This window comes from Aplidium turbinatum, chromosome 13 (assembly GCF_918807975.1).
Source record: "Aplidium turbinatum chromosome 13, kaAplTurb1.1, whole genome shotgun sequence".
Classification (NCBI taxonomy): Eukaryota; Metazoa; Chordata; class Ascidiacea; order Aplousobranchia; family Polyclinidae; genus Aplidium; species Aplidium turbinatum.
The window spans coordinates 5,109,893-5,136,675 of NC_137484.1; the positions used below are offsets into that span (position 1 = coordinate 5,109,893).

General features: G+C 38.1%; 1 protein-coding gene across 1 annotated transcript; it reads right to left on the reverse strand.

Moving 5' to 3' along the window:
• Window positions 1–4,797: 4,797 nt before the first annotated feature.
• On the reverse strand, window positions 4,798–25,842 carry LOC145782321 (uncharacterized). The gene is made up of 17 exons (XM_082594111.1): window positions 25,708–25,842; window positions 25,228–25,306; window positions 24,599–24,774; window positions 23,748–23,834; window positions 22,342–22,459; window positions 21,197–21,235; window positions 20,034–20,191; window positions 16,939–17,007; window positions 16,221–16,281; window positions 15,814–16,019; window positions 15,380–15,442; window positions 14,722–14,806; window positions 12,415–12,498; window positions 11,333–11,486; window positions 10,734–10,943; window positions 9,775–9,929; window positions 4,798–9,582 (listed from the first exon to the last, which is right to left on the reverse strand). Exons 1-17 carry the CDS (start codon window positions 25,840–25,842, stop codon window positions 8,861–8,863), a joined length of 2,601 nt encoding a protein of 866 aa, XP_082450237.1. The 3' UTR covers window positions 4,798–8,860.
• Between the last annotated feature and the right edge of the window lie 941 nt (window positions 25,843–26,783).

Sequence of the window (26,783 nt, forward strand, 5' to 3'; positions counted from 1 at the left end):
AATAAATTATGTACGGTATGTATGCCTCTATAAAACCAAGAAATAATTAGAAAGAAAATAAAATTGGAGAGAAAGAGAACTTTTCCACTGTTTAATATACCGTAAATGGACATGTTGCCCACGTGGCCAACTTACCTTTCATGGTGGGCCAAATTACCCGCACAGGAAGGCAAGATGGTCCATTTTATTTTTTTCGGAAAACTTGAAAAATTATATACCTAAGAATGTCTGTTTGATGCAAGAATATGTCCACTTCTAGAGTGATGAATTCTCTACTCTTCAATAGCATTCGCTTTAACATATGTTTTGTTATTAGCTCACAAATTCAATTTTTCATTTTGCCGGGCCAACTTACCCGAGTCTCCCCTACTGCTTCAGTGTGCAAATAGCCTACAATGGAGGGACACTCACCCGTGTTGGCATAGGGCCAGTGCCGGATTAACCAAGTGCCGAGCCTGCAGCAGTTTGCAAACTTTTGATGTACCGTAGCCTACAGATAATGACTGGAAAGTAATTGAATATTTTATAGATTTGATATTTTTTTATTATTAGTGTAGCCGCTCTTGCCCCATCGTGTTTCGCAGATAGGCTATAGTTTTTAATCAACTTCAATTTTGAAAATGATCTCTCTCCAGTAGCCTACAATTAGTTACCATCATACAGATAAATGCGTAACAAATTGTCAATGTTAGGAAACGTGGTGTCAATTTTGTTTTCTTTAATTGAAGTAAAATGGTTGAGTTCTGGAGAGGAGCAATCAATAGCAATGTGCTTTACGAATTGGTGTATGACTGTATGCCTTGCGACATTGCTCCAGCGCAGATTGTAGGCTGTACAATACTGCAAGGAAAACTTCCACCGGGAATCTGTCTTTAGTTGATATCCATTGCATCTGAAACTGAACGGCCGCTGCCTACATCTTATCGTGCGTTTGATTTTGGAAAATTCTTCTTGTGCTTGTTGGTCGGTAATCCGGCACTTGAGTTAGTTTCTGCGCCTCTGACTCAAACTTAGCGAATTGTTTTCTGAAAGTCTGTAGGGATCCTGTCAAAGAGGCACACAACAATGTTGAGATTTTGCCGCTTTGTTTGAAGAGAGGCTTGACTTGCCTGGAAGCGATCGAGTAAGCTATTTTAAAAAACCACTAAGATTCGAATTTCGAGCAACTCCATTTTCTGGAGGAGTCCATTTGCCTGCTGTCGACATTCTGCCTTTTGCACTTGGTCATTTGCTAGTTTCTCCAGTGCCTCCTTTTTGAAAAGAAAACGTTCTTTAATTACCTTAATGGCTTCAGCTCTTGCGGACCATCGTGTTGCAGAAACCCTCTTTAGCACTTCATAATCATAATACACTGCACTACACTGATATTTTGTGTGATGACTGTTAAAAATTTGAATTCTATGGACTTTGAGTCTGATTGCAAATAAATAATAATAATAAATAAATAATGTCCCTAAGCACTGCACCACCTGAACACTCCAGAAAGGACCACCGGTGTGTTGAAGCAGCAAAGAATAGGCCTACATAGATATTTTCAACGAAGTCAAAAGACTGAACTGTTTCTGGCGGGTTTCTGGACTCGATTGTGCAGCGCATACACCAACTAAATTCAACAAATGAGCATAGTATGGAACATATTCTGCAACAGCACCATTTTTTTTTTACTAGTGCCTGTAGGCCTACTCCGTTATATTTCCCGCTCATGTTGGACGCGTTGTAATAACTCTGTCCAAGGAAATCGGCAAGATTGATACTCTTCTCACTGGTGTACTTTTCTCACAGTCGAATAATCTTTCAAACAGCTAGTATCGTGGGCTTGTGGCACTCGATCAGGCAGTTGCCTCTAGTGGAAATTACCGGTTTTTAAAGTTTATAATAATTAGCAAAGGATAAGACGTTAGGACTAAGTAATTTCATCCTACAACTATAATATTCTCCCATGCCATTCCAGTTTGCAAGCCAAAAATTACTTACCAACTATGTTCAACAGCTTTTTGCAAAAAAATGTTTTGCTCACCAAGCGCGGGGCCCGTTGCAGCTGCTACTATAGCATAGTTCAGTGGCGTAGCCAGGAAAAAAATTTGGGGGGGGCCAAATATTTGATGATCTGAAGAGAACAACAAAGTGTTTGATTTAAGCCATCGCCACTTGATGTGCAGTGGCGTATCCTGGTGGGTTGAGCAAGGGAAGCAATGAAAGTGGTGGGGGGTTAGAGCGTGCCGAAGGCACGCGTAATCTAGGGGGTCCGGGGGCATGCTCCCCCGGAATTTTTTTGAAAAATTACACTCAAATAATGGATTATAGCGCTTTCTAGAAACACTTTTAGGGTAATATTTGTATGAAATTTATTAGCAGATAAACAGCTATTAACTTATTAAAGGTAGCTCTTACACACCAACGGGCAAACACTGCAGCTAAAATTAGAGAACACCAAAAACTCAGCGACACAAAAACTCAATAACTACACAAAAACCCAACAGAGTAAGCCTTTCTGAAATTGCTTTCACAAATTAGTACAAAGAAACGTAAATCGCGTAAATTTTGCGCGATTTACGATTTGCAAAATTTATTGGTGTCTTTCTGTGTGTCTAAAACAAGTCCTTGGAGGTGTTAATAGCCAGATGTCTTGGAAAACGTTACAAATTTCTACAAATTTTATTACATTTTCAACAAAGGTCTCAAGTTCAGAATCCAAACTTGGAAAATTTGGGGGGGGGCATGGCCCCTTTCGCCCCCCCCCTGGCTACGCCTATGGCATAGTTGGTAAGTAGGGTGAGGTCAGGTGAAGACGTCAGAGAAAGCATTCATTCTAATTGTGCTCAATTTGCATCATACGTTTCATCCAAGTCCCGGCGTTTCATTCACGTTCCGCTCAACCTGCTTCGGAGACTGCTCAGTGCTCACCTGCTTTGTGAATTGTAAGCTCAGGGTTTGGTAGAAATAAGTGCCTTGATTTCAGTCGAAGGTAATGTCTAATGTCTATAGAGAGGGGCGTGCACTCTGAAGTAGCCTAAGGCATATGCAGAGATTTCTTTCTGGTTTCTCTGGACAAGTGGTTTGAGGTTGGTGGCGTGGTTTCAACAACTGTTTTTAAATGCGTTGCTCAACACACGCGTGTCTACATTATCGAAAGGCGAACAAGTATTTTTGATGTGTGCGTTTTTGTTTGCAGTGTTGACAGCCTGATGTTTCGTAACAGCCAGACATCAGCCTATGGTGGCTAGGCGCCCGACTGAAGATCACGCGGCGCTGGTTCAACTTAGGGGTGTGCGCTTGAACAACGCATTTCGAGGACCGCTCTTCATTCAGCGATACCTAGTGGATGAAATAATTCCCCAGCAATAACACTATAATAGGAAACTTCACTCTGCCAATCTCGGTGACCGGCCTAGCGTCAAAAGCCTCGTAGATTATGCAAAACTGCCAGGAATAACCTATCAGAGGCTTTGTCAATTGGCAGATAAAGATTCAAAACCAACTAGGTCATCACACAGCCAGATATTCGTCGTCTGCCCATTACCCAAGTGAATTCTAGAGCTATTCAAAGTCTGAAAACAAATACAGTAGAATTCGCCTATAACGGCTTCGTTTATAACGTCAATTCGCCTATTACGTCACATTTCGCTCGGTCCCGGCAGAATTCCTATCTTTTATGTAGGCTACATTGTAGTTCGGCTACAACAGCATCGCCTATAACGTCAATTCGCATGTAACAGCACCCTTTATTGGTCCCCAGACGTCTTTTGTTCGTTTATAACGTCACTTTAAGCCATCACCTATTCACCTTCACCACGAACGGTCAGTCTTTTAATCCAGTTAGCGCTGCTGCTTGCAAAATGTCTTCCCTTTATTTTGCTACGTCGTTCGCAGCAGGGACTTTAATTAACTGATTTAACTTTTTTCCCGCGTGAAAAGTTATCACGTGGAAAAAGCAGCTCTACAGCAGCTGACCTTTAAACAACTCAAAGCAACAGTTGTACGTGCAGTAGGCTACTGTATAAACTAATTAACTGAATTAACTTTCTGTAGCCTACCTTTCGCTGTAGTTTTTTTTTTAACAATTTCTTTGTTTACTGTATTTTCTGCGTGACTTCTGTCAGTTTGGTGGTACACAGTAAACCTGACTGGATTATACACCTCTTTCTTTAATCAAAAGACAGTTTTGGAATAGTTTGCGGTAGTTCGTCTATAACGTCAATTCGGCTATAACGTCAGTTTTTGCAATCCCCTAGAGGTGCCGTTATAGGCGAATTCTACTGTAAAACGAACTCAAGACAAAAACTGCTTCGTTAACTGCGTGATTGAAGATGACGGTCATCGTATATAGGTAGATGATGATGGCGATGATGATGATGATACGAAGATGACGGTCATCGTACAGTATGTAGGTAGATGATGATGGCGATGATGATGATGATGATACGAAGATGACGGTCATCGTACAGTATATAGGTAGATGATGATGGCGATGATGATGATACAAAGATAACGTCATCGTACTGTATGTAGGTAGATGATGATGGCGATGATGATGATGATACGAAGATGACGGTCATCGTACAGTATATAGGTAGATGATGATGGCGATGATGATGATACGAAGATAACGTCATCGTACTGTATGTAGGTAGATGATGATGGCGATGATGATGATACGAAGATAACGTCATCGTACAGTATATAGGTAGATGATGATGGCGATGATGATGATGATACGAAGATGACGTCATCGTAGTGTATGTACGAATCTTGAATGGTTCGAGCGTTCTGTCGCACTTTGATCAAATGATAAATAAATATTGACCAATGAACGTATATTTACGAGGAAACTAAAACTGATATACAGGAGACAAAATTAACACAAAAAGCCGACAAAAGGCGTACCTAGGCATAGAGGATGCTCACTTCAACTTAGACGTCGAAACAACGAAAACCTGCATCAAACTGACATTGCATGATAATGAGGAGCGGTTACAATTTTGCCGATTCACAGGATTTCTGTTCCATTCAAAAAATATTAAGAGTTGATTAACAGACCCAAATGCATAATCTCGTTGGATTAAAATAATGCAATATGCTGGTTACTGGTAAGGCACAATTCGTACGAAACTTTTGCTCCCATTTCATTAGATAAATGGTTTAAACAAAACTGGATTGGAACATTTTATTATTGGCGGCAAAACAAAATTAACAAAACACCATTTAAAAGTAGCTTTCTGTGTAGAAACATGGAAACCTTTGAAAGCAATTACTTCATCCAGTAAGACAAAACATTCACCCCACAGCAGGTTTCACTTGATGTTACATCGACATGGAATGTCTAATAACACAAAAAATATCATGTTTTAAGTTGCAAAAAGGTAATCGTATATCCATTAACTAATTGCAAACATCTTTCCATTACAGATACGTGTGAAAATACTAGAGTTGATTGATGGTACAAAACTTGAAAATTGCAAGTAGAATGTTGCTCATAGCTCGAAGCTGCAAGGTTTCAACAGCACTGAAAGCCAACTTTATAAAATTTTGCGATCCAGTCTTTATGCATCCAAAAAGAGATCGTTTATGCCTTAAAGCTCCCTCGTTAATTCGAATTATTCTGATCAGTCAAATTTACATTTTCGTTTTTCTTCTATAAATATTTCACCACATTTAGGTTTATTCTGACGATAGTTCCTGAAGAGAGTCGGACGAAAACCTGCAGCATCGAGCCATGAGTGACATTCTATTCGAACATGCAACACTTGCCAAGAAACACAAATTCCAGTTAAGTTGTTTCATCTTCACGCAATCCACTGTAAGAGATGCAAAGCGCATTCTTTCAGGCTGATTTACAAGGGACAAACACATCGGACTTCAAAAAGTGATAAATTGCAAAATAGTAAAACGTGACGCGTTGCAACTATCCAGACAACAAATCAATCGTATTTTACATTGATTCAATGCCTGCAGACTAAAGCATACCAACAAAAGTTTTAAACAGCTACAGGGTGTACAAATTTCACAAGCAATACAAAGCTGAATTTTCACAAGTAACGCAAAGCTAGAATAAAAGTATACAGAGAGCAAAAGTTCAGCTCATCTATCCATCCACATGCCTTGCTATATAGGCGTATCAAGACTGCTGCAGATCATGGAAACCTTCGTAGATCGCTATGCTGCAGATATATAGCAAACAGCAATGATGAAGAACGGTAGAAATGAAGGAGCTTTATAAACGGCAGCACAGTTTTACCAAAATTAGTGCAAAGCAAATCACGGTTGCAGAAATTTCGCTACGAGTTGAATTAAGACAATGCATACAACAAAAGCTTTTTTTAAACATTTTTGGTAGGCAAAATAATTTTCGCAAAAAAAAAATTATAAATCAACATGTGACATTCAATCATCGGTTGTGGACCAAGGTGATCTTTGCCAAATGCCTTCCAAAGTAATGAAGCTGCTTCCATGCACGATGCTTCAATGCTACAAGCATGTAGCCTATGAGGTCGAAACTAGCAGTGTGATACGAGGAAGGTTAAAGAATTTCCAACACTATAGTCTTCAACAAAAATTTTTCAGGTAAAAATGACATTACAGTAATTATAACGTCTTTAAACATTCCGTTTACGTTAGATCTACATCAAACGTATGGAAGTACTATGGTGTTTGCATGTTGCGCTAACGTTGGGAATTCCCAGGGCAGAGTATACCTGACTGTGTTCACGACAATAATGCTGATTATCTAACAATAATGGAAGTAAATTGTTCAGCGTTTGATTTCAACTTAACGAAGATGGTGTTTTAAAGTCGTTGAAATGTAACTCATGGTAAAATCAAGGTTATGTGAAATGCCATGAAAACGCAGTAGCAATTTGAAAAACGTCTTGATTGGCAAAGTGACATATACGAAGTAATGCATCAGCCAATGTACGACGCAGAAGAAGCAGAATGCTCACTGTGTCCAACTCAGCTTTGTACACGATATTACTTACAAAAAAGACAACGCTCAAGTCGTACAGTCACGTTTATACAGCAAATGAATGGTGTTTTTCAGTTCAGGTAACATTACAAGAGTTTTCAGTTAATTACTATAAAATATAATCTAACTTCAAGGCAGTGAAAACTGTATATCTTACATTACATCTACATCAACTGTTTTTTAAATTTCCAAACTCAGTGAATAAAATGCATTGAAAAGATTTTAAACAAGTATGTGGGCACCTTGTCCATGGAAAAAAATCAACAACAAAATAAAGTGTATGACAAGCAATGAGAAAATTATCACCGCTGCATTATTTTCAGGTCGCTATATGTCAGATCTATGTCAAAGATACGGTGCACCCACTCGGTAAATGTTATTTTCAGTAAATCAGTCTTTTAAATTGATTCAACGTAAGAGTGAAGTTCAAGGTTTGTACAATCTTTTTGCCCCGGAAAAAAATCGCTACTCTTTTTTCACAATTATTTAACGTCTCTGCAGATGTTGAGATGAAAGAAAAAGTGGTTTTTCTAGCTGAGTGAAACAAACAAAGCAAATGAAAAGTACGTCATCGTAGTAGAGGTCAAGCCAGTCCATACGAGAGTGAGTCAATCCCGAAACATTTTCACCAAACGGGTGTTGCTCGGATGTGTCGCAAAAATTTCCCAGAATTGTAAAGATCATTATCGCCTCCAGCGGAATGACGAATCATTTAGAAAAAAACAAGGATCGTTGACGCTTAATATACGTAAGCAGGCATCAGAATAATGTCAGAAATAATGTGTTTTTATAGAGAAAGAGAGCGATTAAGATAATGATGTTAGCGTGTTTGAAAACTATTTTCGTGATCACCGACCGATTTTAATAATATTGCATTGATTTAACGTAACATAAGATAGTTTTAACGAATAAAGATAAAATTTGATACGCAACGCAGCTTCTGTACGATTACGATGTCGTGAAAAAGCAAAACTAACGCCACAAATAGCACAATCGCGCCGTTAAAGGCTTATCCGAAACGCCCTCCCATGCAGAGAAACCAGTACTGGAGCAACAGTGTTCTACAAAAAACATGTTTGCCAACATCGTTACCACAACATTCCGGCTATCAAACTCAGTTTCCTTTTACATTGATTCAACGTACGAAGACGTCAAAACAATATAAAAAAAAACGAATTTGGATAATGGCCATCGCTAGCGAATGTAATTTTGGTTTAGCTGCATTAACAATTGGGAAAAGATTTCCCTTTTAGAAATTTAAATCTTCAATCACCGGGTGTTAACCGAAATACGATAAAATGATTTGGAAACGTTGAAAAACGTCCAAACAACGTTGTAACGACACTAAAGCTATGGTGGTTACTGTGGCTGCGGGTTTGGGAATGGTCTTTATATGCATCACTTGGGTTAATGTTTTGACTCATAATTAAACAAAAACAGAATCCGTGCTCGCAGTCAAACCATTCTACTCCGTTCGAAGAACACGTTAATTAGATTGCGTTGCTGTAACGCAACGTACGATGATGTTCAATCAACGCAAAATACACCAAACTTCCAAATTTGGTTGACGAGAGAACCCAAGGGTTGACTATGATCCGAAGGTAAGGCTTGTCCAATCACGTGAAATACAATCAACAAACGTTAGGATAACATGCTGAGAAATTACATGAGGTATATAGTATATTGCATATGCAGTACACAAGATCTGGGTTACAGCAATCATAGCTGGCAAAATCCATTCATTTTACATTGATTCAACGTCTGAAAAAGTTAAATCAAGGTAAAATAAACGGATTGTACAAGCTCGGATGGTAATTCGATGTGAGAAAATAAAAAAAATCGACACAAAATTGGAAGGTTTTTATAACAGAGGCAAAACAATTGTAAAAAAGAAAAAGTTCATGCGGTAATGGAATCGAAGCCACTATCGGCGACCAAGTTGTCAGATCGTGGTTTGTTTGGCTGCAGATCTGCAGAGAGACTTCCCATAAACTCGGGTGACTGGGTGTCACTCTTTTCAAGAGGATTCATGACTACTTCTTGACTTTGTGAGGAGCAGTGGAGTTCAGCACTGCTTCGTGGCTGGGAGGAGTTGGAATCTGATCCAGGAAGAATAAACGACGATGAATTCGTATTCTTCTTACCAAGTTTCATCTCCGCACTGTGGTTGTTAATTTGTTGAATTGCAAAATCAGGGTCCGCTACAAAAGCGGATGGGGGGTAAACATGATCGGTGCGTTGGTTAATTACCGAATTTGGAGATGGGGGTCTCACAACCCCTTGAAGACTTCGCACCATAAGCGGTGCATCATCACTATCATCATCATCATTGACAAGTGGAGCAAAAGGAAGAGCTTTTGTCTTGGTTGTCTTCGGACTTTCACTTCTAACAAGAGATTTTTCACTTCCATCTGTAGAAAAAAAGACACTACATCCATCTTTTGATCCTTCACTCATTTCCAAAGAATCCAATGATGAAGGATTTTCCGTCCAAGAAGATAATGCTTCCTGAAAGATCTTGATTCCTCTTGCGAGCGCAGCACCTTCTTTTGTCTCCTTATAATCCTCTGCATTAACAAACTGAGCATTGTTGACCCCGCTCGCCATCGCACGGGATATACCTGACAATTAAAAATAGTTAATTTATTGAGTGATAAATATAATTTACTAACAATTAGGTAAACAATTTTCTTTCTCAAATGTGGCACTTAAAACAATTTAGATCAAACTTATTTGCCAATAAAAACTATGCTTCGAGTGTGGTCGCATTACAACAACTCAATTTATCAATGTTATATAACAATCGAATCCACCTTGAATGTGGAAAAACAGTCCACTGATGTCATCCATGAGAGAAAATACTGTGCTCATCCTGATAAGGATCTCGGATGATGATAAAGTCTGGTCGGAGTATGGAAGAAAAGCGGTTATAAATTTTTCCTTGTTGGTCAAGTCACTTTCAAGATAGCTGGGAAAGAAAGACAGTTTATTCAACTATTCTCACAAATTTCTCATCAACAAATTGTAGGGCCTACAAGTGATTTTCCTATCAAGATACCGTAATATCAAGAGAATATGCAAACAAAGTACCACGACTTCTTCATGAAGACAAACTGGAAAAAAATCTTAGTCTCAAATAACCAAAGGCCACAGATAAAAATGATAAATTAACAAATAAAAAAAAACTTCTACTGTATTTAAATCTCTCCTCGAAGAAAAGCACAATAGTAAACGAACATGTAAAAGCTGTGCACAAACTACGTCTTATTATTCAAAATCGTTGAAGCCGATAGAGTAGACACTAGACAGGTGTTTCAAATCTAATTATTTGCTACCAGTTTTGTCACTGATACGCTCAACAGCGGGTGTGAAAGAAAAGAAATAGATATTGACCGAATATCCATGTCCGATGGGTAGGTGATGATTTCAATGATTTTAATATCCATGTCCGATGATCCTCAATAAACATTACGATGCAGAGTTACCGGTAGATCAAAAAAGTTAGAAAAACCTAGAAGACTTGGATCGCATTCCGAGCAGCAAAAGTTGTCATCGTTGCAATGTGGCCAGATGTAAAAAGCAAATATCGGTGGCTGGGGACCTGGGATTGTATTTCTGCTTTCACGGATCAGTTCACAGCTAGGCTGTTGTACATTAAACCAGCCAATGCACTCCATTCGAAAGAATTGCCATTCGATAGAATTGCACGCCATTCGAAAGAATTGCCTGACATTTGATTGTAAATCACACAACCTGTTTGTCATACGCTTACCTGAAGATTGCATGGAAGTCACCAAGCTTAGATGGAACAACTTTCGGATTTGACTTGTTATCAAAATGTGGACACAGAAAGAGCACGAAATCGCATTTTTTGACAGCGTTTCGCGTCCAGGCCGACATAGAACGACTGGCCTCAGTTTCGCTGAAGATATCCACTGTGACATCTAGGCTACACACCTTTCCCAAGTAAGTAGCCAAGTGCCTGAACAAATCGTTGAGTAAATTGAACAATTAGTTTGTAATTGTATGAGCAGGCTATTTATTCAATACTCGGAGCAAATGATGTTTTTGTTGAAAGCAAAGGGTTGTACTACTTTCCAAAATAATTTTAGAACCGAAAAACTGTTGAAATTTAATAAAAGCATTAAAATACGATTAGACCATAACGATTTTTAACTCGTGACAACGTTCAGCAACTTTATGAAAAACGTTTTAGTTTACGTTTTATACTCAACAAAATAAGAGACTTAAATTTAAAAATTATGCCGTTCTTATCACAACTAAATTAAGTTTTGATCCCGAATTGAACAATCAACATGCGCATCAAAATAGCGGAAAGAAACATTAAATATTGAAGGACAAAGCTTTTACCTGACAACGTCGGCTTGCAAGGCGAATAACTTCCTCGACCTTAGGTCGGCTTGCCAAACGAGGAAGATGGACTTGGTTGTCATGGAAACCGTCTGGGTGTCTAGCAACGACACAATGCCAGAGGGGATCAAGTAGCGGATCCTTTGGCAATTATCTGGTGAGGGGGAAGTGATTTTCAAAATTAGCGCTGACCTGACATATCCTTCATCGTTACAGAAAGTACACTACAATAGTTTAATACATAAAATAATATTAAAAACAACCTGTGGTGATACTGAGAAAACATGAAAAACCCACTACATTCAACTATAACTTGACTATAACCTTACAAAGTTGTTTGTAACCGAATTATTTTTTGAAAGGACACTTTGAAAAACTTTGAAAAGACTAAAGTTGAAAAAAAGAATTCCTTTTCAGATGTGCCGCAGTCATATGACATTGAAGTTAAACTTTAACAACGACGACAGGTCGTATTGTACGGAACATGAGCAGCATTTGCAAACTGCTTCAATGTAACTTGCTTTCAGACAATTTTGTGCTCATGATGGAGGCCATGCGCGTTTCAAGGCATGCGCTTACAACGTTTTACCACTATTTCCCTGATTTGTAAGCATACTGGCGTATTGTTTGTTGTAAGAGACAGATTCTTTTTCGTGCCGTTGATGACCGGAAAATAAAAATGAGCAAAACTAGTGTAACAATGAACTTTTTTTAAACAAACAGGGATACCTATCCATATAAACACCGAACATTTATGCTGTGATGACAGAGATGAGTTTTAAACGATACATTAATTAGTTTTAGATTAATTTTTAACAAATATAAATAATAATATGTAACTGCATTAAATTTTAACGATACATTAAAATAATATAAACTTTTGTACTTTCACCAGAAAGGTTATAACCGACCAAAGAATAATAACGGACTTGACCATTGTGACATGAAACGTGTTGAAAAATATGAGAAAGAGTTGCCAGCGGTGGAAGTACACCAACCCATATGGTTACAGTATAGACATGTCGCTTTTTTTAAATTTTTATCAACAGTAGTAACATTTCATCATCCATTATGCCACGTACTTCTCTTCCACATGACCAGTAGGGCAACAACAGCCGTGATGACCAAGCAAAGGATGACTGGGACTATGATGAAGGCGAGTGTGACTGAATAAAATAAATAAATATTTCAGTGAACTGGTCAAGGTAAGTGTCACAATGTCAGCATTTTGCATTGAAATCAACGTTCACTGACGTTGAATTGATGCAAAAATTTCTGTTTAAGTTGTTGTTTTGCTGACTTGAAATCGCTTTGAAATCAGATTAACAGGACTCAAAAACACCCCCTTTTCCGGCTAGCGTTCTAACACAAAACATCGTTGAAACGATGTAAAAATGTAAAGTCGTTGTTGCTTGAGGTAACATCGTGAAGTGACTTCCTCTAAGAATAGCCGGTTGTTGTCAGCCAGGAACTTCCAGGCAACACCAACGCTCCAGTCAGAAAATATGTTCCGTTTTTGTTGATTGAACGTTAGTGGACGTTGTATCATTGCAAAAACGGCGGATTTACGGCATCGGCTTAATGTCAAAGTAACGCAAGACAACATTCAACACAAAACACGCAATTGCTGGTCGATTTCACGTATCCGCATGCTGAAGCTTTGATGGATGATTTCCAAGAAGCGGCGGTAAAAACAATCAAGTCAATAAAAATTAGAACTTCGTGAAATAAGATCATGCCCAACTTATCTTTTTAGTGAAAACGAGATCCCTGATCAAGAAGACTTTAACAAGCAAACAAAAGCAATAAACTAAAAACTAACACAACATTATCAACTTCGCTTCCGCCCACAAACACGTTTGCAATGCGTATCTCTGAAAATTCGCTAGCAATCATAAAAATATCAAAACAACAAATTTGCCCAGCCACGCAATACATCAGCCCCTTTAACGTTGATTCAACGCTCAGGGACGTTTGATCAAGGTAAAAAAATAACCGGTTAGATGACTGCGCCGAGGACAGGCTAAACTTCCAAACAGAAGCTAGTCACATTAGCTTTTGAAGCCAGCGATCAAATGACAATTTTGTTTCCTTATCAAAACCGAAGTACAATTCAATGAAATTCTTACGTGAGCAATGAACCACGCAGTGGCAATGCCATACTTATTATTATTTTTGAAAATCAGTGTTTGTTGAAGCCACTTTTAAAACATTTTTACTGGCTTGTATTACATTTTTCCTTTCATCATTACACGCATTTACCAGCACGCGTTAAATCGTTGATGGAACATGATGGATGAAGACACAGAGATGTCTGGTGATGACCTTCCATTTTAAACTATTGATTTTTCAATGTGTTATCTTTCATCAAACAAAAAGGTTGACGTAAAACTTCGACCAGTGTCAATAAACCGACAAACCAATATTTGAATTCCATGTAGCCCTCTGTTTGTTGTTTCATGGGACGAGATATGCTGATCAGAACGCCGGACTGCTATCAAAACGAGTGAAGTTAACCCATGACAAAGCGTTACGACCCCATACATGAAGACAGTGTAGTTTGCTTTGAAACGACCACACACAAAGCCAGCTGAGTGCTGACCTGTCTTTTGAGCTGCGACAGGTAGCAAGAATTATCCTTTTTACGTCGTTTCAAAGTTGTCAAATGTTAAACAGATGCAAAACCGACAGCTTTGCTACAACACATAATCGACATCAAATCTATATTCCAAACTTTCCTTGCGAAGTAAATGTTTCATCGATTCACACGACCTCAAACAAGTATAAAATTAACGTAGGCCAAGCTCAACACTGTAGATTGGCGTTGACACACCAACCAGGCTTCTCGGTGTTTTTATGCAGACGCTCGGCAATGCTAAAGCAAGACCTGTGCAGCGCCGCTAAAAAAGGGGTAACGCTAACTGCGTCTAAATGAATACTCAAACACGGAAGTAAAACTACCAGTTTTTTTTTCAAGAACACTTTGCAGGTTCAACGCGACAGACGAGGGTGTGTTTTGACAAAAGAAACCCAGGCACCAAATTCATTCAACGTCTGCAGACGTTAAATCAATGTAAAAAAACTGATTTGCTGACTGGGAAGAACAGTAAAATAATTGTTCAGTTACATATTCGGCATATTTTTATATCACACCACAACCACACTTATAAGTTGTTATTGTCTTATTGAACATCCGTGAAGTGCCGCACTTGTAGAAATCATCTAGAGATAAAAATTCAAAATGTTGTCACAGGGTAGCAACTCCCAAGCGCACGACTAAGATAGCATGATAACGAGCATACTGGCCTTGGTCGCTTCAGTATAGATGGACCAGATCGCAGCCGAGTGTATTTGAAAGTCATAATAATATGACGTCACATGGTACTCACTTGGTGGAGACTCGACCACAAAATATCGTCGTTTTCCCCATTTTGGCGAATTGAAATATTGCGACTTGGGCCTGGATTCGCGAATCTGAAATAAAGATAAATTCATTTACGTCTTAATTGTGTTGCAACTTTGCAACAAGCGCCAAACTCCACCAGAAAACGCGTCCAGCAACTCTGCAGAGTGGACAACATAGAATAATCACGCATCTGATAGGCGGATAGAAATATCTGCATTTACATAAAATACTCTATTCATTACGCACTCAATGGTGAAACACAACGAGTAGGCAGACCAGGGCTCGAGATTTCCTTTTACGCGCTAGAGACAACCCATCACATTAAGTTACTATCTTTTATTATAACCGGAGCTAAATTGTAAATACACAAACATTGCCCATGAGCCGTGGTTTTCCAACTAACGCGGTAATTCTATACCTGCTGCCAAAATGAGCAACAAAACCTTCCTAACAACAAACTTCTTGAATCCTTGTTTGATGCTACAAATGTGCTCTAAAATTCATTTTGAAGCCAATGCTCAAACCTATTTTCAACTCTCAAACGGGACATTCGTTTTTGCAAACGGCTGAGAAACCTAGCCAAGCTTGGAAAAAAATTGAAGTAGAAAAGCTGTTATGATACATATGCAAAAGATAATTACCTGAACGCTATATTTTCCCGGCTGTAGCTGAAGATACTTTTTTGTTAGAACTCCGCTTTTGGCCTGAGCATCCCAAACATATTGTGTTAGTAACTGTAAGACTAGAAACCCTTGCAAAATTTTAAAGTCTCCCATTGTAACGTCTGAATCATTTACTTGGACCATTTTATCATCCCAGGTTAGGGGTGAATCAACCGAGCTGCCTTAGAGAGGCGATCCCAACAAAACACAATGAAGTGGAAGTCTGCATTAGTCCGACCTTGCAAATACACCGTGAATATTCCCCTAGATCCGTCACTGCCTCAGCCCCAACTCGTCTTTTCTACATTTTTTACATCAGTGTAAAAAGGACAAAATTGCTGGCTGGGGAGAGGAAAACACAACAGAGTGTGGATGAACAAGTAAATGATAAATATGTCAATTGTCACACTCACCCATTTTGAATACAGCTGGGTATCCGAGACAACTTCGATGGCAAGCGTTTCATTGACCCCACCACCTCTGTTGGATGCGTTGGAAAAGTGCTGCGACAAGCGGAGGATGTACATTGGCACTGTGAAGTTCCCAGGAGCGAGGGGAAAAGATACCTCGATGTGGTTGCGGCTGTGGACTGTCACGTTCGAAAGGGGAGGTTCCCAGGCTGTGGGGTTGGTTATATAATAAGTTTCAATTCTATTGGATACTTTGTTTTTAACAACAAAATCACTTTTTAAAGCTTTAATAGCAATATACTGTAAGCCTTTACACCATACCCATAATTACCCTAAACCAGTTCTTAAAGTCCAAATCGCAGAAGAATTTTTTTTTTCTTTTTTGCAGTCCAGTCTAATCAATGACAAACCTTTTACAACAACGGTGGTGGATTTGGTCTCGTACACATCGTCGTTATACGATAAGGTCATCTACAAAAAGATAGGTTTGTTGTTTTAACAGAAAAAAAAATTGAAGAAACAAGACAAGCTTTACAATCGGCTCAGACCCAGACAGAAAATCAGTCGTTTTTTACATTGATTCAACGTTTACAGACGTTGAATCAATGTAAAAAGCGATTGATTCGCTGTCTGGGCAATGAAAAGGTTGGAACCGCAAAGGACGACAGGTCAACACACACATGAAATAAATTGAACGGTACAAACTATCTGCTGCTTCGTTCGATTCATTTTCAGTTGTTTCAACGTAAAGGAATGTTGATAGTAATCAACATATTCATGTAATATCAGTTAAAACATGAAATTTGTCAGATTGCTCGTTTTAAACATAACTTCGCAAGTTGCAATTTGCAAATGCTTTGGAAAGCACAAAATCTAAATATATTACAAACCACTGAGTGCACAACAAGGTCAGTCGTTCAACGTTTAACATACAAGACACGAGTGGTAATTATTTCATTGTATCGGCCAATTTGGTTGCACTGGACATATACTTACGAAGTGTTTTAATTTTCAATCGTCTGGACACAATTGACAATGACAAGTGCCATTGCTACAAGCGTTTCAATGCGACGGCAGCGTTTTGCACAAAGTAGGAGCGAGCGTTACGACATGTGCTACGATACTTACGGAGGCGATCAGTGGTTCTGGGCTGTCGTACACATTGTCGAAAGTTGCCGACACTTCTTTCTCGTCGGCCTAAACGAAGCAAAATAAAAACATCAACAAGTGTTGTCGATAACGATTATTTGGTTAGAAATTAATTAAAAAGATTCTTCAGTATGATGTAATAGGTAACGCACAAAACAAAACGCTGATTACAGAATACTCTTGAAAAGGTAATGCTTTGCATATCTTTTGCCAACAGTTATATTTTAAATATAAATGCCTAGAGGTCTACATGGCAACCAGTACAGACTTGAGCGTACAGTTGTGCGGCATTGAAAAAGTTGGCGTTCAACTACGAGAGTCAATGCGCGCAATCACTAGAGCGCTCAAATCGACTCCGATACAATGGCTATTCACGATGAGCGGAGTTCCCCACCACATCTGAGAAAAGAAATCACAGCCAAACTAAATCAAAGACTTCAAGAAGCTGGTAATACTTGAAGTAGCTCACCATTACAAAATACAATTCAACAAAAACCAAACACCCACCGACTAAAATCAGGTTCTTACTTTTACAACCAAACAACCAAGAACTATGATCTAAATCATGACTGGAAAGAATATTGGACAAAAAATCGACTACATGGTGAAGAAATGATCAACGATCCAACGCTACTCCTCCCAGGTTTCTCGGCATGCAGCAGAAAAAAATGGATCAGTTGTAATAGAATTTTATCCCGTCATGGCCGAACTGCTACAGCTCTACTTCGATGGGGCCATCAAAACTCACCAATCTGTCCAAATTGCGAAAAAAGCAAGCAAACTTTTAATCATTTGATGTTAAACTATCCATGGACTGCACTACCCCAATAGTTTTAACTCAGTTTACCAATACGTAAATATATTTTAAAATTGGTTGAAAGACGACGAGCTTTATGTGTGAAAACACCAAACGAAACTACCAGTGCAGGGGCATGCTGTTCTATACTAGCTATGTCTGCATTGCTACCCAGTCAAAAAATCAGTCTCTTTCTACATTTATTCAACGTCTGCAGACGTTTGAATCAGTGTGAAAAAGACTTAATTGTTGGTTGTCGAATACACCGAACGAGCACAGAGTCCGGTGGTAAAAACGTACAACTTCCTTTTGTATTGCGTTACCTCGTCTACAACGATTGATTGCTTTTTGCAAAGCGAAAACAAAACGTAAACAAACGCAACAAAGCAATAACGCGGCGCTTATCAGGATATAAACGAAAAACTACGTACGTTTTGAGCTGTAAACATTTCGCCCTGTCAAGTAACTGAAATACTGATTTACAATATGTTTATTAGAAATGGTGTCTTTTGTTTGTTGAACATGTTGAGCAAAACCGCATGCTGTGTCTTTATTCTATTTTTCACAATTTAGCCACAATTAGTTACAATTTATTCCATTTTGTTAAGTTATTTATTCTCTAGCATTTCTTATTCTAGCCCAAAAGAGTCTTAAACTTAAACTGCTCTGAGGGCCAAATGAAAACTAGTGAATTAACCCGAAGGCCGCAATACCTTGTTGCATTGCGGAAAGTTAAGCCTATTACCCTAGCCGGTTTTGCCGTTCTAAATTTTGCGACATGTCCACGAATTTCCATTAACATTCTCCTTCTACATACACCTCGACTCCACAGCTTGGCCCCCGCAACCTAAGCTGGTAGAGCTACCCTCGGGTGCAATGCCACCCCAAAACTATCGCCACTCCCCGCCGACGTGGTGTGACAGGCCGGTTTTTTGAAGTCTCTGACATTGCTATGTGGCCTATATTGTGTATGTGTTCTTCTTGCAGTGTCAATTATTTTGTACCCGTGCGTTGTCGATGTTGATAAAACAGTTCATCAGCGTTCAATAAACAAAATAACACAGCAAGGACGTTATAAAAGAGGTACCGGTACTAGTAAGAACGTAAGATCGCAAAAATACTGTAGTAGCAAGAACAAAGAGATAAAAAGTAAACGGAACGACTTAGAACTTGGAGAGCAAAGATCTTGAAACCGACGCTGAAAAAGCTACCAAGGTCCGGTTGCTATTGTGATGACTGCACAACCAGTGAATAGGTAATGTGGTTGTGATGCAACAATACAGATTTATGGTAGGCAATAAAATGGCGCGACAACAAGCGAGTGCTTAAAAATTTGACGAGCATTTTAAAACTTTTGGACAATTTTAGAGTGAATTTTTTTTTATATTAAGTCAATAGTGAATAAAAGTAAATTTTAATTGTTATTAACTAATTTGGAGTCCAAAATGTATCGCAGAACGCACGCGGCCGGCCGCGCGTTTGAAACCCTTGTTCTAGCTAGTGTAGTACAAAGTAAATTCTTTTAAAAGTTTGACAATTTGAAAGCTTGACAATTCGAAAAACACTGAACACAAACGTGCAAAGACAGACAATTATTATAAAGATATGGGGAAGGCCTTCTTCCTGCAGTGGAACAACAATGGCTGACAATGATGAGATGCGTATGACAGAAAGCGTTCGTGTTTTTAGTTTTTCTTGTGTACTGAGTTTTTAAATTTCATTTTCGATTTAGTTTTTCTTGATGATGATCATGACAAATCTAGTGAGGCTGCTCAATTGCGCTTCCTTATAGCACAACAAAGCAACCTCTCTACCAAACTGGCACTAAAAAAAAAACACCAACAGTCAACACCTAATTGTGATCTTCAGCAAATAACTTTCTCTTTTACATCGATTCAAAACCAAAAGACGTTGAATCAATGTCAAACTGGTATGCTGATTGTGCGTTGGATAACAACGCTGGTATTTCCGAAACCCAGAATAACATAAAATGCATATTGCATAGGCTATATTGGACATAGCCATGATGTCGTATAATATGAAGCTTAGATACCATTCACCTAAAAAACCTTAACAGCCTGTTTCAAACTTATTGAGCTAATCAGAATATTCTTATTCAGATATAGTATAACAACTACATTTGGTATAATTCGCTCTGCCTGGCTTTTTTGCTTGGCATTGAGCACTTTTTTGTAGTAGTATTGAATAGATAGTACTCACTGTTTAATATTGTATGATAATACAGTTTGAGAACGTTAGGTTATTATTTTAAACTTACGTTCGCGTTAACAAATTTGAAATCCACACTCTCTGAGGCTTGAGTGGAAAAGATCATAAACTCGTAAGTCTTTATCGGGTGGCACTCGATCCTAGGATACGTTGTTGCCACCACCTTGTACCCACTGACTACAACTTTCGGTGCTGTGATGGGAGGTTCTAAAATACAAAATTAAATGGGTGAATTGTAGCATAAGATATTTACAAACAGAAAATGCGTTCTTTTCCATAAGCGTTTCTAGTGTCCCGGTTAGGAGTTAGGAAAACAGGTTTTGTTGATTCGAGGATTTTGCTGGCTTTAATTTTTAAATAACATTGTTAAGATGAAGAGGTTGCGTGTTAGTTATGTGATTAGTGGACGTGGGAATTCGTGGACATATTAAAGATACATGGAAGCAAGCATTGTAAACAACACGGTGAGCATTGTTAGTTGCCTTGTACACAATAGAATTCGGCGATAGTGGCATCTGTTGCAGAGTCTCGTTTTTAAAACCACAGTAGAACTCGGCTATTGTGACACTTTGTCGAAGGTCTTTTCGGATATCGACGACTTCCATTGTAAATACAAAACATTATTCCCCTTGTGCTTCGGCGTCATATGTTGCATCGTCATCGTCAGCCTTCACACGTGCCAGTGACTCAGCAAATTCGCTTCTCAGGTGACTAACTACCCAGACAGCAAAATCCGTCATTTTTACATTGATCTAACGTGTGCAGACGTTAGATCAATGTAAAAATGATGAATTTTGTGGTATGGGTAGGTGAATCAATAAAAATGTAAATACACAAGACTCTTTACCTTGTCCAAACAGACTACCAAGTACAAAATACACAAATTGAAACTTCAAGCAGGCCGTTGAAAATGTAACAACAGAAAATTAAACATGGATGGTCAACGGACCCGTGTTAATTCACCAAACCCTGGGTACCTACAGCTTAAAAAACATGACTTTTTTATGAAGCTGAAAAGATACGGATGAATTCAATACGTCTAAATAAGTATACAAAAAAATGAAGGCATCTTCTCAAAAAAGTATTGATTAATATACAGATAGTCAAAAAGGGCTCAACTGGAGTAAAAAGGTCGAAGACAATGCTACAGCTATATATACCTTACGGAAAACGTATTGCTACAATGTAAGACTATTTGTAATAACGACTTACGGCAGTAGCAGTAGTGATCATCATTCAAGTCTTTGCAAGCTGCAACAACATAGTGGTGAGAACCAAAAACAAGATTGGGTGACTTTTGATTTCAAAGCCATATAACAACCGGGCGGAAAATCAGACCATTTGTACAGAGATTAACGCCTGCTGATGGACTGAAGCAATGGTGGGAAGTTACCCACGTTGTACTCACAGTTATGAGTTAACTGGGCTTCCAAGAAGTCAAGAGGAAACAACGTCGGGAGTGGACCTCATATCAGGCCTCAAGGCTTGATAATATTCCAAAACAGCAAATAAACCGTTTTTTACAGCTAGGTTGAATCAATGTAAAAAGCAGTTGATTTGCAGTCTGGGATTAAGTGTAGATGTGATATGACTGTAAGCAAAACTTTTATCATCTTATTATGACTACCAATAACGGACTACGGTACCTTTCCAGTGCAACATTTCTAATGTAGCTGCAACGTTCATCTGATAAATTCGAATGTAATAAAAGAAATAGTAATGCTTGCATGTGTAGTAAGCAGTAAATAAAGAACCGGAACCCCCTTGAAAACCATCATTAAACGACAAACAAGTTGTTTTGCCATGTCATGGGGAAGGAACAACTAGAAAAACACTGTTTTTTTTTGCGAAAAGGTCAAGGGAAAACGAGCTCGTGAAAAACAGTGCCTCATTTTTCTCAATAACCTCAAGAATCACAAATTCCGAGATAAATGGAAAGAATTATGCATGAACGCCTCAGCCTGGAACAGGCATGGTACACAAAGAAAAAGCTGTAAATAATATACAAGTTCTAAACCGCGGCAAAGTTCGTGGGCCATTTTATGCTAAGTGCATAACTATTCATACGCTCATAATGCTTTACTTGTTAAAATGTCATTAGAGCTGTGCAAAGGACACGTTTAACACAAGCTGAGAGCGCATTTTCAGTAGACGATTGCAAATAAAATAATGTTGTAAAGAAACGGATTTTGAACACAAAAACAAAATTGAAACTATCAACACATAAGGGTGGTACGGTGGTAGGTACGGTGGTAGGCTGGTAGAAAGATAAGGGTGGTAGGCTGGTAGCCGGTAGCAACAACAACACTAAGCTAAAACCTCAGCATAAGCAATTTATTTTAATCATGTCAACTTACATAAAGCGAACACAGTAAGAAAGTTTGCATCTAACGAAGCCATTGGCAGAGAACGAACCTGCAAGTCGTACTCAGCAGAATTGACTGCCTTTGGCAGTGCAATGATAGTGAATCGGGTCTAATAGAAAAAACAAAATTGTAATTTAAAAAGGCAAGTACGGTAATATAATGCTGCAGATTGACTTTCGCTTTTTTTAGCGGCATGATCGTTGTTTATTTTACATATATAGATGCAAACCAGGGCTCCCATTCCTGGGTTTTTTGCTACCCGTCTGGGTTTTTAAGTTTTTTTTATATAAAACGTGATATCTGGGTTTTTTTCTGCATTTTTAACTTTTCTTAAATATCTATTGATTTTGCATCAAATTATAGGAATCGCGAGCTGAATTAACCATTCTAAGTAATTATTTCGCTACAAAATATAGCCTATCTAAAATAAATTCTGTCTGATTTGAAAGCTATAAGCTAGTTCCCCCTCTTGATCACAAGTAATGCATTCAGTTTCCAGTTTGAGTACCGGTAATGACTTTCAGTCAAGTTCAATTGCAGTTTTACCAGGCTGCTCTGCTGAGTGAGTATCACTAGTTTTGGTTCAATTGCTAGTTTTGTGAAAGATTTGTTGATAGCAAAACAGGTCATAAAAAGAGCGGGGCAAAATTGTCATACCTGGGAACCTAAAAGAAAATTGGTGAGCGAAGTAATGGAGGGTGTTTGCCATCAATGTTATGAAAAACGACTCCAAGGACAAAAAGACTTGCAGAAAATAACTCTTGTAAGTTTAGAATGAAATGTATTTGAATAGTCGATGGGTGGTACAAAATTTAAAGATAGCAGAAAGTGTAGTAGACATCTCAAAGCTTTTCTATTAGCTATTATGAACATCTGGGTTTTTTTTAGACAATCTGGGTTTTTTTTAAATAAAATCTAGGTTTTTTTTCAAATTTGTGGATGGGACCACTGATGCAAACGACCTGTTATAACTTGATGATTCGAGTTTTTGTGAAAGTAAAAAGGTAAGGTGTTATCAAAACTCCTGCTTTTCTGACAATGTGCATTTGACAATGAAATGCAATTGGAAAAATGTCACTGACTACAGGCACTTGTTGCAAGTCTACAACAGCATAAATTCAATTTTAAAATCAATTTCTAAATTTTAAAACAAATACCAGGTCTCATCTACTGAAGAAGGAACAATTGGATGACGGATGATGGGCAGCAAAGCATGCGAACTCATGAATTTATTTTAAGACTCTGGTTGAAATTATATGAACTCAGCATTATTAGAATTAAAGTTAGTTTTGCGTTAATTCTGTAGTAGAGATGTCTCTAAAATTTTCAAGTACAAATACCAAAGACTGTATACATATGATAACAGCTAGGCGTTTCGTGTTTGAACAGTAACTCACGTTCATATCTTTTATAGTGAGCTTTCGAGTGAGACGAAGACGCTGGCATTCAGGAAAAGCACCAGCTGCAACTGCTTGTAAATATACCTGTCCAAATAATACAGCAAAAAAGTTAACTTTAGAAAGAGGGAAGTTGCAAGGGCTTTTTGATACCAATAAAATTAATTTGTAGAGATTTGTTACATCATAAATTTTATAGTAAAATTAGTTTTGTTTGCTTTGGACTCTTTTAAACAAGACACAAGTCAAAATATTCAAACATCTTATCTTACTGAAAATACAAAAGAATTATTTTCTTACAACCGGTGTGTGGTGAATATTTCATAACACATAATTTTTACCTTTAAAATTCTTCCCATCTGAAAGTTTAAACAAGTGATACATTATCACAATAAAACTTTATTATTGAGCTAGAAATACTTCAGTTGGTGCATGTTTTTCACATTTAAATGATGCCTCTGGTGATGCATTGTTGCGCAATTAAATTAAAATATTTATCAAACTTTTAAGGGCAAAGGGTTAATGAGAACATATTGAAATTTGAGTAACTAGCCTTTTCTGCCACCTTTAACCTAAATTTGTGAACCCTCAAATCATTTAGGTGAAAGTAAAGTTGTCAGTGGTCAAAGTAAAGTAAAAGTAGTTTTTCAAAGTCAGAGTGAAATGGCTTACTTTTGTTTATATTACAGTTTTTTAACAGCCATAATAATCATGGTTTCAAGCAGTAATGGGGATGAAGACTGCTATAACATAAGTACCGGTATTTCACTTCTGTTATGCACCTCCCAGCATTTGGATCCTAACCTGTTGCTCACCACATGGACATTGGACATGTAGTAAACAAAACTCACCTGAAATCCTGTTGCATCTTCAATACCAGCAGGGCAAGGATTCCAAGAAATAGCCAGGTATCCAAACGTTTCATTTGTTGCTGGGTCAATTTGGCTTAGCTCCGCCACTCCAATATTTTTGGGATCACAAGTAAGGCCATTAGTATCCGTATCCGACATACCTAACATACAGTCACCTGTAAAGAAGTACTCCAGTCATACAATGTGAATACATTGAGTATTATATTAAATTTATCTTAATGTTGGTTGTTGAGTTGTTGTTGTTGAGACTAACATGTTAGTTGCTGTTAGTTGTTGAGACTTTCTTGCAAACAAAACGGCAACAGAGTGCAATGGTTCAATGGGTAGCCCATCTGAGACAATTATAGCACTCAAGTGCTAGTCAGATAATTTCTATAAAAATAGTTTGAGCAATATGTAGATAAACAGTGCAATTAACTTAGCATTATAGAATTTCAACTAAAACCTTGAGCACCACTCTCATATAAATATTATGTAAGATACACAACCCTCTTCCCCAATGAAAATGAGGAACAGTCCTCTTTCCGTGAAAGTACAGTTTCATTTTAATGCAAATACACAAGCATTACCCAAGCCGACATATCAGCAATATACTTCACACACCTCACCTTCATAAGAAAGTAGCCATTCACCCAAGCAATTGTGCATGCATTGATGGTAGTCTTCTTGCTGGTTTAAACGAAGCAACTATAACAACAAATCACGTTGATTATGAGGCAGAACTATGTTTATAGCCTTGTCTAGAAAATTAGAAACTATACATATCACACATTGCCAGCGTAATGAATTTGAGATAGTTACCACAAAACAAAAGCAATGTGTGTGTTTCGCTATGCACTCTCAACAGTTGACTACCAACTGCAGTGTTCCAACTGTATTGTTGACACTTTGGTAAACTTTTGGTTTTGTGCTGCTATTCTGGTTGTGCAAACTACATTTCTATTGTGTTTATGATGATTGTACAGTATTTCACCAACAGAACCAAATAAACTGAAATAGCAAATACAATCACTTAAGCTTTTCTTGTATTTAAAATAAAATATTATAAAATAGCGGTATAGCCTAAGAGTTCAAAATGGAGTACAAACCGCAGGTAGGCATTCGTCAACACATTCATTATGAGTTGGAGGTGCTTCAGTAGTCAAAGAAACTGTTGGAACAGTTGAATTACTGGCAGCAGTTAAATATATCAAACACAACAACACAAATTCTAAGTGCCACATACCGTAGCTAAAACAGCATGTCTGTCTACAAGCAACAAGGCAGAGGTTGTATGTCATCTAATATTGTTTAATCTGGGCTAGCAAAAAGTTGTTACTTTAGGCTACATGTAAGCATCACAGATTCATCTTTTTCGCTTATAAAAATTACAACTAAACATTATATTGTTCATTCGCCTACACTTTGGTAAAAGTGTGAAGAAGAAATTTATAAACAAGAAATAAAAATCCTCACGACCCACTTTACAGACAAATTGATGCAAGTCTGACACCTGCATCAGTACCGTACCGTAGGTAACTATGTAAGTGTGAACATACTTGTAACAGTCTATCTCTCAGTAGCAGTGATGTACACGCATACAAAAATATTGACGCCATCAGCGTAAACGTATGCGTCAACGTACCAACTTGTAAAAAAAGTTGGCGGCGTCAGTGTTAGCGCATACAATAGCGTGAACTCATTTTGTTTGCTAGGTGCCAAACATTCACACGATATAAATAACTCGAAACAAACAAGCTTTATTTTAAATTTCCATGAAGAAACACAAGCATCTGAAAGTGTTCATCTGACATTTTGCTGCATTTTGGTTTCAATATGTCTTTGCCCATTGAAAACATTCTTTCAACTGCAGCGCTGGAAGGTATTGGCGTGTTGCTCAAAAAAAAATACATTAAAAAGTATGCATTGACGCTATGCGCTAAAAAACCGTGAAAAATTTACGGCTTAGCCTTAAGCGACAACTATCCAAAAAAATGTGGCCGTAAGCGTTAGCAAAAAGTCTACGGCGTAGAATTTGCGGCACATACGTACATCTCTGCTCAGTAGTACATGATATCAAATGGGCTAAGACCTGAGTTCCCGCTAATTCTGCACTACGATCTAACTCACTGAAGGTACGCCGTATGGTACTTCACCAACAGGAACAGCTTTCTTGCAGGACTTA